Source organism: Phaseolus vulgaris, chromosome 8 (assembly GCF_051622355.1).
Source record: "Phaseolus vulgaris cultivar YP4 chromosome 8, ASM5162235v1, whole genome shotgun sequence".
Taxonomy (NCBI): domain Eukaryota; kingdom Viridiplantae; phylum Streptophyta; class Magnoliopsida; order Fabales; family Fabaceae; genus Phaseolus; species Phaseolus vulgaris.
In genome coordinates, this window is record NC_143505.1 from 2,408,560 (window position 1) to 2,425,631 (window position 17,072).

General features: G+C 34.1%; 1 protein-coding gene across 1 annotated transcript; it reads left to right on the forward strand.

Annotated features, from left to right (window-relative positions):
- The first annotated feature begins 5,257 nt into the window (after positions 1-5,257).
- Positions 5,258-15,354, forward strand: LOC137826950 (protein DOWNY MILDEW RESISTANCE 6-like). The gene is made up of 5 exons (XM_090294606.1): positions 5,258-5,509; positions 6,046-6,296; positions 7,161-7,231; positions 14,544-14,794; positions 14,964-15,354. Exons 1-5 carry the CDS (start codon positions 5,312-5,314, stop codon positions 15,219-15,221), a joined length of 1,029 nt encoding a protein of 342 aa, XP_090150732.1. The 5' UTR covers positions 5,258-5,311; the 3' UTR covers positions 15,222-15,354.
- Positions 15,355-17,072: the final 1,718 nt, after the last annotated feature.

Genomic DNA, 17,072 nt, shown 5'->3' on the forward strand with positions numbered 1-17,072 from the left:
ACAGATTAATTGCGATCACATGACAACTTTTAAACTTATGAAGAAAATGCATGTTATTTGTTCTTAATATTAATTTCTATTCTCCTTACATTTCTAGAAAAAGGAAAAACTTGTGTGGATAAATTTACTTACGTTTGAAGATCTCACATCGACTAAAAATAAAGATATTTCATATATAAATGGTACAAATGTTAATTTATGTATCGATTTTATAAGTTTGAGTTAGATTTAAAATCACTTCGGTATCAGAGTTATCAAGAGTTTATTCTATCGAAAGTTTATTGGACTTATAAGTAAAAAAAAAATTAACTAATATATTGACTAAATTATATACTATTTTAGAGAATAAAAAAATATTCGTTTCTAAATAGTTTATATTATTAATAAATAGTTTCTAAATTAATATCTAATTAGTTAACAAGGTTTTAGTTAACAACTTTAGAATCTAAATAGTTAATAGCTAAAATATTGGAAGCTAATTAGATACGAATTTAGAAACTATTTATTAATACTAGAAACTAAATTAGATACAAATAGTTTTTTTAGTCTCTAAAATAATATATAATTTAGTCAATATAACCACTAATTATTTTTTGTCTTTAAAATTGATTTATGTTTAATGATTTTCTAGTAGTGTTATCAGACTACTCTCGGATCACCCATAAATATATAGTCTCTCGCACACACGAGTTGTCAAGTCTCAACGTAAGGAAAATGTGTTGGAGATCCTACATCAATTAAAAATAAAGACTTTCTATAGTATATACACTATAAAAAAAATCATTAAATAAAGACTAATTTTTAGATATAAAAACATAATTAGTCACTATAATAACTAAATTAAATATTATTCTATGGACTAATTTTTTTTATCCATATTTAAAGTAATTTATATTATTAATAAATAATATCTAAAAATTTGATAATTAATTAAATATTAAATTAAAAATTATTTATTAATAATATAAACTATTTTAAATATTAATAATTTGTTTTGTCTCTCAAATAATATATAATCTAATTAATATAGTAAGTAATTATTTTTATCTTAAAAAATAGTTTATATTTAATGACTTTATGAGTAAATGCAAACTTTACAAATCAATATGATAAGGTTGATTTAAAGTTAAAATTCCCTCCTTAAAAATTAATTTTAAAATTAATAATAAATGTTACTCCATGTAATGAAATGTACTGTCCAATTTCTTAACACATGACTTTATTTAGAACTAGAACTAGGCACTTTTATTTTTCATTATGCTTGACGGATTAGTTTTGATCTGTGATAAGTTTCTAATATATTTTTCTTTATTTTATTATTAAAAAATTATGCACTTTACCTCTTCATAGCCTTTCACTTAAAAAGAAGAAGAAGGGTAATTTGAGATGCATGGCTGCAATCTCTCTTTTTCCATATCTTCGCAACCAAACCTTTCTATTTTTCTTCCTTGCTAAGGACCACACCACCACTCTCACCTTCTCATTCCACGTGCCCAAGTACCACCTCATTATTCTAATAAATAAAAATAAATAAAAATACTTTTTTTAAAAACTAAAATATCAAAATAATACTACAAAAAGTAAAAACATTAAACATCTAAATTGAAAAAATTAGAATTCTTTTTTTTGAACTGACCTACATATTTAGGTCAAACATGCATGTACGAGACAATGGTTATGATTCAACCTTTTTGTGAAGAAAAGTTATTAAAGTGTGTATAAAAGCATTTGTAATGCATCCGAATCTCCTCAAGTCAAATTTTCACGCGTTTACTACATTTAATGATTCAGCACAACGTGGATGACTTGTGAACGTAAAATCATCTATTTCTTTATTTTCATTTATTTTATCATATATTTCTTTATTTTTATTTACTTTATCATCTATTTCTTTATGTTCAACCACATTATTAATTTACCTACTTCTACCATGAATCTAAAGATGCCTTTGTGATAGTTTAAGTGGATCTACAGATTTGATCGTACACATTTATTTTGCTAATGTGTAGAATATAAAGAGTTAATTAGGTTTGGGAAAAGTATACTAAATGGCAAATAAATTCAACAATGAAGGTGTACTAATTTCAAAGGGTTAGTTGAGTGGAGAATGTGATGTTTTTGTAGCATATCACAATGTGTAACTTTCAATCTCTATGAACCATATATTATTTTTTTATAAATTATTTTTTACTGGTATGGGCGACACCGAGATTCGGTCTACCTGACTGAGACCGTGAAAACCTAGCCGAGACAAGGGAAACTCGACCGAGACGAGGGAAACCACCACGGACGGCCTGACCGACCGACACATAAATCCATTAACGCTCAAACCAAGGTCAATGGAGCTAATTTGTTATTAAGGATTAGGTAATACATCCATAAGTGTGATCCATTCCACTAATCGTACCCAATAAGGTAAGCCCATTAAAATAATATAAATAACATACATTCCAAGGAGAAATGTACGTCATTTATTACTGTGCACCTACCTGAGTGCCGATCACCCGCTTTACTGACTTAAGCGTCGGAGTGTCTTCTGCAGGTACCCTATTCGGTATTCACCCAAGACCGAGAGCCGAAGGCGAGAAAGATCCCAATGAAGCCCTAACAAGCTATCTGACCGAAAAAGGAAGACGAAGAGTTCAATAGTTCTCCAGGTCACATCTCCCTAACAGGAACATATTCTTTACTTTGTAGTTTTTTTCGTTTTGAAACACAACATTATGGTTTAGATATTAATCATTGTCCTTTATTTTTTTTTTGTGATGAAGAAAGTAAATATGACTTTTCAATCAAAATATATATATATATATATATATATATATATATATATATATATGGTTTGGGTATGCATGTTTTGGAAAATAAATAATGATTTTGTTCTCTAATTAATATGTTAATGTAGGATTACACATTTTAAATACATTGAATAAAGTTAAATTTATGGAATTTACTAGTATTGTCACTATGCATGCTAATTATCAAAGACGTGTATAAATTTTAATTTGAAGTGGTTCGTTGATGTAGTGTGAAAAGGTAAACAAAGTCACTTACCCAACATCCTATTTTTCTCCTTTGAAACTTAAAATATTGAAATATAGCCAACATCCTATTTTTGTCCTTTGAAATTAAAAAATATTGAAATAAGTTTTACATGTGAGTGTAACAAGTAAAGTACAGAAAGGGGCAGTTTAGGAAGAACACTTAGAAAAATCGAAAGAGGACAAAACAGCTACAAGTATATGAAGAGGTGATGACTAATGTTCGGGTGACAACAAACGAGTTTAACATAAAAAAGTTATAAGTTTTAAATTTCGTATCTTCATAACTAATTAAATATTAATTTAAAAATTATTTATTAATAATAAAAATTAATTTAAAAACTAAAAATATTTTTAGTCTTTAAAAATATTTATAATTTAATCACCATACTAACTAATTATTTTTTGTTTTATTTAATATTTTTTTTAGTTTTCATTTAATCACTACTCGCTTTATAGAGTTATTGGCAAGCTAAAATTTTTATAAAAGAAAAATTTCTTTTGACAATGACAAAATAATTATAAACTATAGTTTATAAAAATATTATTTTTTTTTATAAAAATGTTTCATGTTAGGCATTATTATGCAACTTGACATCTCAGTTAGACTGACACCTTAAGTAATAACAATCATTTGTCATCATATAAAAAAATATTATTAAAAAAAATACAAAAATATGAAGAACTAAGCAAAATTCATGTTAACAAAAATAATACATAGGTAAACTATATTTATTCATAAATTTTTTTAATAATAGACTAGATGAAATCTATTATACCAATAAAATGGTTCTCTATGAATAAATCATAAATTAACCAATTTATCAGCAAACGCATCCTTTCACGACAAATATGAGTAACCTTAAACCTAATTTTTCCATATAAACATTAAATATATTTGTATCCTAAAACTATAAAAAAAATTCAACATTTAGTTTATTTAACAATTAATTAATTATAGGGTTCAGATTAATTCCAGTATTAAATGTGCATTAAGAAACAAAATGGTAATATATAAATGTGAGATGAAGATTATACTTGAAAACAGCTAAATTTAGAAAATGGCATTTATTTAGAAGCATACGCAAAAAAGCATCCAAGTTCATGAACTGTTGCTCAACATATGAACAGAAACTTGATGTCTTTCAACCCTGTCCTTCTGACTCATCATCTGATGTTATTGTTTTCCCACTCATTTACCTTTTCATGCAATTAATCTGCATAATTTTTCAATAATCAATTAATTAATTAAAAAGTTTAATAATTTATAATTAATTACCGACTTCAACATACTATTTTCTTCTGATCTAGCTGGCTGGGCTCCATATCCCACAAAGTAAATAGAAAAATGTATGATGTAAGCTCCTTCTGCATTTACTATGCCAACTAATCTCAGTAACTCTTATCTTTTTTTATCAATACGTTCATGCATTAAAGGAATTGTAATAAATCCTCTTCTACACCTTAATTAGATAAAAATAAGCTATTTTTTTTTCATGATATAAAAAATATCTTTATCCAAAATTAATATCTATTAAAAAAACATGATTAATGATATTGGATATCATCAATTTTTTAATGTCTTTTCATAAACAAAACTGAATCCAAAATTTGATTAAATTTTAATATCTTTTTTCCATTATGTGCTGCAAAATATCTGCTAATGAGAATTAATATTCATAAAAATGAATTAACTATATTTTTATAAAAAAAAAGAGAATTTTAAAAAGAGTGATGTAGATGAAAAACTGTTTATTATAGTTATTTTTTGCTTTTAAAATAGTTTGTTAGAATACATTAAACATTTATTCTTTTAATTTTTTTAAATAAAGTAATTTTCTTTTAATCACAAGCTTAATAGTATTTAAAAATAAACCCGTGTTCTATCTTTTACTCTTTTTAGGGCTATAATACCTACTTCTTAATTGCAACAAGTAACTATAGTTCAATTAATTGATTAAAACAATTTTGTAAAATGATCTAATTATGAAGTTGATATGGTGAGGTGGCAATGAAGTTTATAGTCGTACACTAGTATTTTAGTAGACTTGAGAAGTCAAATTTGTGAATTCCATAATACTAAACTTTCCATCACATGACATTTCTCATACATTTATTAAGTAGGTTACAAAGTCAAAAATCCACTAATCAGAGTTCAGACTTAATAATTTTATATTATGGTTTCTTCTCTATATAATCCACACATCCATGAATATATGAAATCAAACTTCATTGCGTTGCATAGAGAACACATAACATAAACAACATATATGGATCAGAAGCTTGTCTCCAGCTGGTTCCATCTTCATTCCTCAGTGCCCTTATCCTACGTGCAACCACCGGAAAGTAGACCTGGCATGGTTTTTTCTCCCGGCAAGAAAATCCCGGTGGTGGATCTCCGGGTGCATGATCGTGATGAAACCATCAAGCACATTTTGAAAGCCTCCAAGGACTATGGATTTTTCCAGGTTCTTTCCCAAGACTTTTCTTTCCCTTTTGTCATGATTAATTTCACTATAAGCTTTCTGCTTCCATCTCACAGATTCTCATTTTTGAAACTAATCATTTTTGAAATAAATTCCAGATAACAAAGAGCTTCTTTTCTTTCTTGCACTAAAAGTAGAATAAGCACTGCAATATTATTAGTTCTTGAAATTGTGAAAATGTCAGCGTTGAAATTTAGCTTTTTACAGTAATTTTAGTCCAGAACTATATGCTAATATTAGTGCAGGAGAGTGTTTTAATTTGAAGATTTGAACACATGCTCGTAAAAAAACAGGTTCAGTGTACATACACGAGTGGTTATGCATGAAAAAACTAAAACTATCGATTAGCTAAGTTATAATTCTTCTTGATTCTCATTCTTATTCAGATTTCATTCTAGCTTGCTAGTTAGTTTTGAAATTCTTACTTTTGAGTACTTGGTTGGTTTAAGAATAATTTAGTTAATATTTTATTGGTTGAATGAGTTGTATAAAGATTGGTTCGTTCTTGAAAATGGTAGGTAATCGAGCATGGAGTTTCCAAAGAGTTGATGGATAATACGCTGAGTATTTTCAAGGAATTTCATGGCATGCCTGTTGAAGAAAAGATAAGGGAAAGCTCCAGAGATCCAAATGGAAGTTGCAGACTCTATTCAAGCCGTGAGATTAACAACAAAGATTCCATCCAGTTTTGGAGGGACACGTTAAGACACTCGTGTCCATCTTCTGAAGATTACATGCAATTTTTGCCTCAAAAACCTGCAAAATATCGGTAAAATCATCTTCATTTTATGTATTTTTTGTAAATAATATTCAATATGAGCTCACAAAATCCAATTTCGTTGGCTTCATCTTTGAGTCAGCATTTAAATAAACTAAAAACCTTTCTTGGTAATGGTAATGATATATACTAGAAATTTCAGCTTGTGTCAGATGCTTTGACGGTGGAAGTTGATGTGTTCTCGGTTGACAATGATGTCTTAAAAAATGACTAATAACTATCAAGTTTTAAATTCCTTAATTCCATCACATTCTTTGAAGCATAATTGACTCCTATAGATATTCTTGTAGATTGTTCATATTCTTCTGGCTTTTTTTTCTTTTTTAATTAAATGGTTGATAATGAGATTTTAACCATTGCACTTGGTTTAATCTGAACATTTCTGAGTCATCATTGATTGTTGTGAAAGGTGAGTAGACATTTTTGTTACACGTGGGCAACTAAAGGTTTAATTAAGACAACTTTTTCCTTTAACATTAAGTTTTCCTTCATCACTGAGTTGGTAACCACTACCTAATTACTATTTTTGCGTCTAGTTATCAAAAAGTCACAATTAACAGCACATATCCACCATATAGTCACGTCTAATAAGTACCATTGTCATCAACACTATAGCCACCACAAATAATCCAGCTCAATATGGCAGGTTAATTAGCAGAATATAACTATTAAGCATAATGATTGTTATTAATTTATTAATTATTATTATTGGTATTGTCAAGTAAAGTTTTATCATCTTCTTTAAAACTATAATCTCAATCTGACTAATGAAAAGATTCTTGTGTTCACTACAAAGGCTATTATAGTTTGATAATTCAGATAACTAAATTTTTTTTTGGTGATGACAACTTGCAGTGAAGTTGTTGCAAAATACACAGAAGAAATGAGGAGAGTGGGAGTAACAATTTTGGAGCTGCTATGTGAAGGTAACTACAAGAACACATGATTCTTGACATTCTTAGGAACAACTTGAGCTGGATTTAAAAGGCACTCTACTTTAGAATTGGATCAATGTTCTAAATTCAAGAACTCACCAAAACTAAGCACCAACCAAGACTCATATTGAAGTCCATGTATTGTCAAATTGAATCAAAACAAAAGGAAAGAAGAACAAGAATTAAAACTGGACAGAATTTAAATGATAGCTACTGAACCAAAACAGAATTAAGAACACAATGCTGGAAACACAAAATAAACGGTAGAAAAAGAAGTAAACTCTAGGAATCAAAACTACCGAATGGAAAATTGAAGAAAAGGGAAGAAGAACACTTATAGAATAAGATGCTTACACTCCCCACTAGACTCCCTTACTACTTACACCTTTTTATTACATTCACACCCCTATTCTATAAAAGAAATAAGAAGAGCCATTTTATTATACTCTTGTCCCAAAGCTCTTGCCATGCTCCTAGTAATTCGTTGGGCTTGGGCCCCTTGTTGGGCTTGGACCCCTTGATGGGCTTGGGCCCCTTGTTGGGCTTGGGCTTCATGGCCTAGAGCATCCTCTACTTGGTTTCCATCATGCTCCCCGGGTTGGAGAGAATTCGTCCACGAATTTGGGAAACCTGCAGCAAAAGGAGTGAGATCAGTAACATTGAAAGAATTACTACCAAGATAAGTAGAGGGCATATCTAACTCATAGGCATTATCATTAATCCTCTTGATGACTTGGAAAGGGCCATCACCACGAGGCATAAGTTTGGACTTCCTTAGAGAAGGAAATCTATCCTTTCTCAAATGAAGCCAAACCCAATCACCGAGCTCAAAGATTAATGCCTTTCTCCTTTGGTTGGCAGTGTCAGCATACTTACCAACTTTCTTCTCAATTTGTAACTTGATGCGGTTATGCAAATCTTTAACAAAAGATGCCTTTTCAAAACCGTCTTTGCATAGAACCTCATCAAGGACAGGAATGGGAAGAAGATCTAGAGGTGTGAGGGGATTAAACCCATAAACAACCTCAAAAGGAGAATGGTTAGTGGTGGAATTCACTACTCTATTATAGGCAAATTCAACATGAGGTAGTAAATCCTCCCAAGCCCTTGGATTCCCGGAAATAAAGCATCTTAATAATTGACCCAAAGTTCTATTAACCACTTCGGTTTGACCATCAGTTTGGGGGTGGCAGGTAGTAGAAAACAGAAGTTTGGTGCCAAGTTTCCCCCATAAGGTCCGCCAAAAGTGACTTAAGAACTTAGAATCCCTATCAGATACTATACTTCTAGGAAGTCCATGCAAACGAACAACTTCCTTGAAGAAAAGATTTGCAATATGGCATGCATCATCCACTTTGTGGCATGGAATAAAATGAGCCATTTTAGAAAAACGGTCCACTACCACAAAGATGGAATCCTTACCCTTCGATGTCTTGGGTAGTCCTAAGATAAAATCCATAGAAATATCAACCCAAGGCATTGTAGGGATAGGAAGAGGGGTATATAAACCATGGGGTTGGACCTTAGATTTAGCCTTCCTACATGCTATACATCTATCACAGAAGGTATGTACGGATTTGCGCATGTGAGGCCAAAAGAAATGTTCATGCAATGTTTCTAAGGTCTTAGCTACCCCAAAATGTCCCATAAGCCCACCCTCATGAGCCTCTCTAACAAGAGATTGTCTAATAGATCCTTGGGGAACACAAAGTCTTTTTCCTTTGAAAAGAAAACCATTATGTAAGAAAAAGTCTTTATGACCTCCCTTGGAACACTCTTGATAGATTAGAGAGAAATCTAAGTCATCATGATAAAGTTCCTTTATGTGATCAAAACCTAAATATTGAACATTTAAAACATTTAACAAGGTATATCTTCGTGAAAGAGCATCGGCCACTACATTAATTTTACCTTGTTTATGTTTGATCACATAAGGAAATTGCTCAATAAACTCCACCCACTTAGCATGTCTCTTATTAAGCTTGCTTTGGCTTTTCAAATATTTAAGGGACTCATGATCACTATGAATCACAAATTCCTTTGGAAAAAGATAATGTTGCCAACTTTGCAAAGCTCTAACAAGAGCATAAAGTTCTTTATCATAAGTGGAGTAATTGAGATGACTCCCTTTGAGTTTCTCACTAAAATAAGCGATGGGGTGTCCTTCTTGAAGGAGGACGGCCCCAATGCCTATATTAGAGGCATCACACTCTATTTCAAATGTCTTAGCAAAGTTAGGAAGGGCTAGAATGGGGGCTTTAGTTAATTTATCCTTCAAAGTTTGAAAAGCGTTTTCTTGCTCTTGTCCCCACTTAAAAACCACATCCTTCTTTACTATGGCATTTAAAGGTGCGGCAATTGTACTAAAGTCTTTCACAAACCGCCTATAAAAACTAGCAAGGCCATGAAAGCTTCGTACTTCGTTGACATTGGTGGGTGTAGGCCAATGTTGAATTGCTGCAACTTTTGTTTGATCTACATGCACCCCTTTATGACTAACCACAAACCCTAGGAAGTCTATATGATCTAATGCAAAGAAACATTTAGCATGGTTAGCATACAACTTCTCCTTCCTAAGGGTTTCTAGAACTTGTCTAACATGTGACTCATGATCTTCTAAGGACAAGCTATATATAAGAATATCATCAAAGTAAACCACAACAAACTTGCCAATGAATGCTCTTAAAACATGATGCATGAGTCGCATGAAGGTACTAGGAGCATTAGTCAAGCCAAAAGGCATGACCAACCACTCATATAAACCAAATTTGGTTTTAAAAGCGGTTTTCCATTCATCACCATGTTTAATTCGAATTTGATTGTAACCACTCTTAAGATCAATTTTGGAAAATATTTTAGACCCATGTAATTCATCCAACAAGTCATCTAACCTAGGAATGGGATGCCTATATTTGATGGTGATGTTATTTATAGCGCGACAATCCGTACACATCCTCCATGTCCCATCCTTTTTAGGGACAAGTATGACAGGCATAGCACATGGGCTCATGCTATCTTGTACCCACCCCTTAGCTAATAAATCCTCAACTTGTCTTTGAATTTCTTTGGTCTCTTGGGGATTGGTCCTATATGCAGGGCGATTTGGTAAAGAAACCCCGGGCATGAAGTCTATTTGGTGTTCAATCCCTCTTAGAGGTGGTAAGCCTTTAGGAGGATCTTGAAACACATCTTCATATTCCTTTACCAAATGGTCCAAACATGTGGGACTATCCTTAGCCGACTCATATTCAATAGGTCTAGGAATAGCTAAAAAAATAGGCTTGTGAGTAACTATTACCTTTTGAACTTGTTGGGAAGATATGAGAAGGCTTCTCTTGGAATTTTTAATTTCTTTTTCTTTCTCTCTCTTTTCTCTCATTTTGACTTGGTCCTCATGTACCTCCTTTGGAGAGAGAGACTTGAGAATGACTTTGTGTCCATGGAAGTTAAAAGAAATTTTGTTGGTAAAGCCATCATGAAAAATTTTTCTATCAAATTGCCATGGCCTACCTAAAAGGATATGAGTAGCTTCCATTGGAACAACATCACACAAGACCTCATCTTTATATTTGCCAATGGAAAATGTAATGAGGACTTGTTTGTTCACCACTATCTCACCCACCTCACTCAACCATTGTAACTTGTAGGGCTTGGCATGAGAGATGGTAGGCAATCCAAGTTTGTCTACCACTCTTGTGCTTGCCACATTTGCACAACTCCCCCCATCCACAATCAAAGAGCAAACTCTATCATTAATAAGACACCTTGAATGAAAAATATTTTCTCTTTGAGTTTCATCAAAAGGTTTTAACACTTGTCCAAGCATGCGCCTTATTACTAATAGGTCACCCTCATGTGGGCTTTCACTTTCACTCTCACTTGGGGATCTAGAAGGTGAGGAATGTCTAGAAGATTCGGACCCATGCTCACTACTATCTACCCCATCATGCATATACATAGTTCGTTTAGTAGGGCAATTAGAAGCAATATGTCCATAGCTTAAACATTTAAAACACTTCTTACTAGACGATTTTTGTGGTGATTTAGGCCTAGCATTGGAAGTGGAAGGCTTAGACTCTCTAGGTTTGAAAGTAGAGTCCTTAGAAGGGATGTTTGAAAAAGAGTTTTTATTTTTCCAAGAAGAGTGGTAGTAGTTATCTTTAGAAGAATTTTTGAAAGCATTTTTCCTTGCAAGTTGATTTTCAATTTTGCTAGCAAGGTGCACCACATTTTCCAAAGAAGAATATTCTTGTAACTCTACCACGTCTTGAATATCCCTTCGAAGTCCACTCACAAACCTAGCTATCTTAGCCTCCTCACTCTCATCCATATTAACTCGAATTAAAAGCGTGTCTAGTTGTTTAAAGTAATCATCCACACTTAGCGCGCCTTGATGAAACCGTTGGAGTTTCAACATAAGGTCTTTCCTAAAGTGTGGGGGTACGAATCTAGCGCGTAAACATGCTTTCAAATCGTTCCAAGAGACCACGGGCGGCCTCTTGTGTAGGTCAATGTCCATGAGGTATTGATGCCACCATTGCATGGCATAGTCCAAAAATTCTAAAGAAGCTAACTTAACCCTATGCTCATCCCTAACCCCATTTACATCAAAAATTTGGTCCACCTTAGCCTCCCATCCTAAGTATACATTGGGATCACTATCACCACTAAAACTAGGAAGTTTTACATTTGGAGAACAAGGGCCAGCCACATGTTGGCGCCTCTCTTCATGGTGATGATGTCTTGGCCTTGGATTGTCTTCATAATAACCATGGGAGTGCCTTGAAGAATGCCGACTAGGAGGAGGAGTTCTTTTCTCACGGTTTTGATGCATTTCCTCTCGGTTTAACTCCAAACTTTGGAGCCGTGCTTCCATCTTCCTTATCACCTCAAGATAGTGAGCATTGGATTGCTTGGCATTCTTTAAGTCCTCATAAAGGGCTGCCTTTTGTGGTGAGCACGGTTTGGAGGACTCTCCACTAGAGAAATGAGCCATGAGCAGAAAATACACAAAAACAGAAAACAAAACAGTGAAAGAAACTTGTTAAACAATTAAAAACAGTGAGATATAGGTTGCTGGAAAAATGCCCAAGAAAGCACTCAAACCACTCCAAGAAAAAATTCTGTCCTCAACCAAGCCTTGCTTGTGAAATGGAGTAGCTTCAAGTGAAATATGTTACAGCAAACCAACTTACTTAAGAACAAGTCTCCACACAACTTTTAAGAAGAACAAAAAGACAAGCAAGAAAAAGGTGTAAACAATAAAAGCTAAACCAAAAACAGAGAGTAATGTATGACAAACTAGAAAGAATATGAATGAAAGACAATCAAGAAAAATAAGGAACTCAATGAATAAAGAAGGCACACAAAAAGAGTTCTAAAGAAAAGTGCTAGAGTAGATTAAAGAAAACAGAAAACAGCTACTGGAAATGTATTGTTTTTTTTTTTTTAAAGCAAACTGTGCTATGTTTACAGATTTAACTGTACCGATTGAAAGCGAACTGGACTGTGAAAAATTAACCACAGAAACTTCAATGTCTTAACTCAAAAATGGCACTGGAATGAGGTAAAAACAGTAAGCCAATTGAGAGAAATAATTTCTTCAAAATTGCTGCCCAATTACCGTATTCTTTTCGGCAGTATTGTACACTTTTCGTATTTTATTTATCATTTTTTGTGTACTTGGAATTTTTGAGTGATTCTTTTTTCTATGCTTTTGTAACACTTTGAAGTATGTAAATCCAAATTTTCACAAATTTTCAGTGAGCCAATTAATTGCAGTAAATTGAAAACAGTAGCACGTTTGTAAGAAAACAGAGTATCCTATTCAGGAAAGAAAAACAGTAAGATGAACTAGCAAAGACATAATGGAATTTGTGTAAAAGAACTTGTATAGAATGAAGATACAAGCATGAACTCAAATCTAAAAATGAAAATGCACAAAGGATCAAGCAATAAACTAAAAAACAGAAAGTAATACCAAAGCAAGAAACAATCAAAGCAATAAAAGTACTACAAGAAGTAATGACAATTATGGAATAACATGACTAAGACAAAACTTGACATGATTACAAAATTAAAAGACATATAACAAGGTATAACCACAAGTGAAAGGAAGCTTAAGGTCAGCTCTAGGAAGGAGAATGCCATTCCAAAAGAGCAGCCATACTCATATGAACAATGAGTGCTAGAGTCCTTTTCACAAACACATGGTGTAACAAAAGAAAACAGCAAGAAAACTCAAAATAAATCCTAAAACAGAATGGTAAACAACTTGAATTAAAGAGCTCTTGAAAGTAAAGTGCAATACAACTCAAGAATTAAGCAAAAACAAGCCTAGACTCTAGATACCACATGATGTGAATGTAACTACAAGAACACATGATTCTTGACATTCTTAGGAACAACTTGAGCTGGATTTAAAAGGCACTCTACTTTAGAATTGGATCAATGTTCTAAATTCAAGAACTCACCAAAACTAAGCACCAACCAAGACTCATATTGAAGTCCATGTATTGTCAAATTGAATCAAAACAAAAGGAAAGAAGAACAAGAATTAAAACTGGACAGAATTTAAATGATAGCTACTGAACCAAAACAGAATTAAGAACACAATGCTGGAAACACAAAATAAACGGTAGAAAAAGAAGTAAACTCTAGGAATCAAAACTACCGAATGGAAAATTGAAGAAAAGGGAAGAAGAACACTTATAGAATAAGATGCTTGCTGGATTTTGAGAATTGGAAGAAGCCATTCACGCCACTTGGAACCTTGAACCAAGATAAGTGATGGAGTGCCACCACTTGAAGCTCACCATAGCTCACAAGATAAGGCAAAGAAGAGGAAGACTCAAAACTCACAAATTCTCTCCCAAATTGAGTATAGTCTCTCTACTATAAAATTCCAATCTGAATTGTACAAGCTAAGCACCTTTATTTATAGCCTAGAGGTGCTGAAAATGCAAGCTAAATGGCACACAAATGCAATGAAATTCGGTTTGGCACCCCCTAGGCTCCTATCTACACTCCCCACTAGACTCCCTTACTACTTACACCTTTTTATTACATTCACACCCCTATTCTATAAAAGAAATAAGAAGAGCCATTTTATTATACTCTTGTCCCAAAGCTCTTGCCATGCTCCTAGTAATTCGTTGGGCTTGGGCCCCTTGTTGGGCTTGGACCCCTTGATGGGCTTGGGCCCCTTGTTGGGCTTGGGCTTCATGGCCTAGAGCATCCTCTACTTGGTTTCCATCAGAAATGAGGAGAGTGGGAGTAACAATTTTGGAGCTGCTATGTGAAGGTTTAGGACTTGACCCAAAATACTGTTGTGGTGGACTTAGTGATAGTCCATTACTGCTAGCTCATCACTACCCACCATGCCCAGAACCAGGTTTAACCTTGGGAGCTCCCAAGCACAGAGATCCAAACCTTGTTACCATTCTGCTTCAAGAAAAAGATATAAATGCACTTCAAGTCTTCAAGGATGGAGAATGGCTTGTTGTTGAACCAATTCCTTATGCTTTTGTGGTTAACATTGGACTTATGTTGCAGGTATATACATGTTTCTCCACATATAAAATTATTCAGAAATAATCAACTGTTTGACATTAATTGGCATAATTTTTGTACACTTTTTTCTGACACATGATTAGGAAAAACATGAGATATGGTTTTGCATGATGAAATTGAAGTTAAGTGTCTGTGAGTAATGAATGTGCAGGTGATTAGTAATGGAAGGTTAATCGGTGCTGAACACCGTGTGGTGACAAATTCAGAATTTGCAAGGACCACAGTTGCGTATTTCATCCGTCCAACAAGCGAACAGATTATAGAACCTGCAAAGTCTTTGATAAGTTGTGGTGCTGAACCCATCTACAGGTCAATTACATATGAAGAGTTCTTGAAAAATTTCATGATCAACGGTGCTGACATCGAACAAGAACTGCTCTTGGAACCTAAGCAGAAAGCTGCACTGTAGACACATTAATGCCCCTATCAGATTTCTTACAACTTTATCTTCTTAGTCTACTGCGAATTATCTAAAGAATTTAATGTTTTCATATTATTATTAAAGTGTTTGTAATGTAATTATGTGCTGTTAAAGACTAATGGTAAGTGTACCTGTATGGATATTGGGGACTGAGTAATGTTGATCCACGTCGATACAAGGTGTCTTCTTCACTCTTGGTTGTCCTATTCTTCAAGTCTTCTTTCTCTTCGCGTGCTTCGGTCGGCCGGCGGGGGTACCTGCGATTGCACTCCGACGCTCAAGTCAGCGATGGTGCTCAAGTGTGAATTCTCTGATAGTATGGAAAACGTACCTTTCCCCCCTTTTCAGAAGTCCCTTTAGTAGGTTGACCTGGGCCTTGGCCATGTGGGCCAATCAGTTGATGGTTAGAGACATGCTTAGTGGTCTTTGGGTCGTGCCTGGTGGTTTCCTGAAAACCAGGGGAGTGGTCTAGAGGACGTGTTTTTACTTCGTCAATGGTTGTTATAACTGCTCTTTTCTACACGTGTAACCACGTTCTGGATTAAATTCGATTTATTCGACATAAACCACTCGTTCGTCCGGCTAGAGGTCATGGAAGGACGAAGAGTCGTATAAGACGCAGGGTTTTTGTGATGATTTTACCATGAATATCCTGCGGTCGTCCGGTGCGGACCGGTACACTTGCCCCCCAGGCTCGAGGTCATGGAAGGACGAAGAGTCGTATGAGACGCAGGGGTTTTCTACACGTGTAACCACGTTCTGGATTAAATTAGATTTATTCGACATAAACCACTCGTTCGTCCGGCTAGAGGTCATGGAAGGACGAAGAGTCGTATAAGACGCAGGGTTTTGTGATGATTTTACCATGAATATCCTGCGGTCGTCCGGTGCGGACCGGTACACTTGCCCCCCAGGCTCGAGGTCATGGAAGGACGAAGAGTCGTATGAGACGCAGGGGTTTTTGTGATAATTTTACCATGAGTACCCTGCGGTCGTCCGGTGCACGAAATCTATTCTATAATGCTGCTGGAGGCACAAAATTTCCATTCTATTGGACGGAGAATCCCACCTCTCTTGACCATCGGCTTTGGGAATCTTTGTCTCCCATCGACCAAGAAATTTTGATGGTCTTGAATCAACTACCGTGTAGGCTCCCTACGTGGGAACTGATAGCTCTTTATGGGTCGTCCAAGCAGTAGGCGGAACTAAAAGGTGAGCACCTTCTTCTTGCGGTCGTTCGGCTAATAGCGTATCTGTTTCTTACTTTCGTGTTTATGTTGCAGAGATTGTTGTGAGCATAGATCCGGGTTTTGAAGAAGTATATGATTCGGATAGCCGTAGTTATATAATCTCGACCGGATGAACGGTTAATTAATAAATAATTTCGATTTCTGACCAAGGTTGGTGAATAACGTTGAAGTTATAATTCGTTATATATTCTGGCCGAACGCACGGTTAATGAATTAATAGATAATTCGGATGCCGGACGAGGCATAAATAATTCGGATTACCTTAAAGTAATAAGATAATTCTGATGCCGGACGAGGCATAAATAATTCTGATTACATTAAAGTAATAAGATAATTCTGATGCCGGACGAGGCATAAATAATTCTGAATAATTCTGATGCCGAACGAGGCATAAATAATTTCGATTTCTGACCAAGGTTGGTGAATAACGTTTAAGTTATAATTCGGATAACTTTCGTTATGTATTCCGACCGAATGAACGGTGAATTAATTGAATTTCTGACCAAGATTGGTGAATAACGTTTAAGTTATAATTCGGATAACTTTCGTTATGTATTCCGACCGAATGAACGGTGAATTAACTGAATTT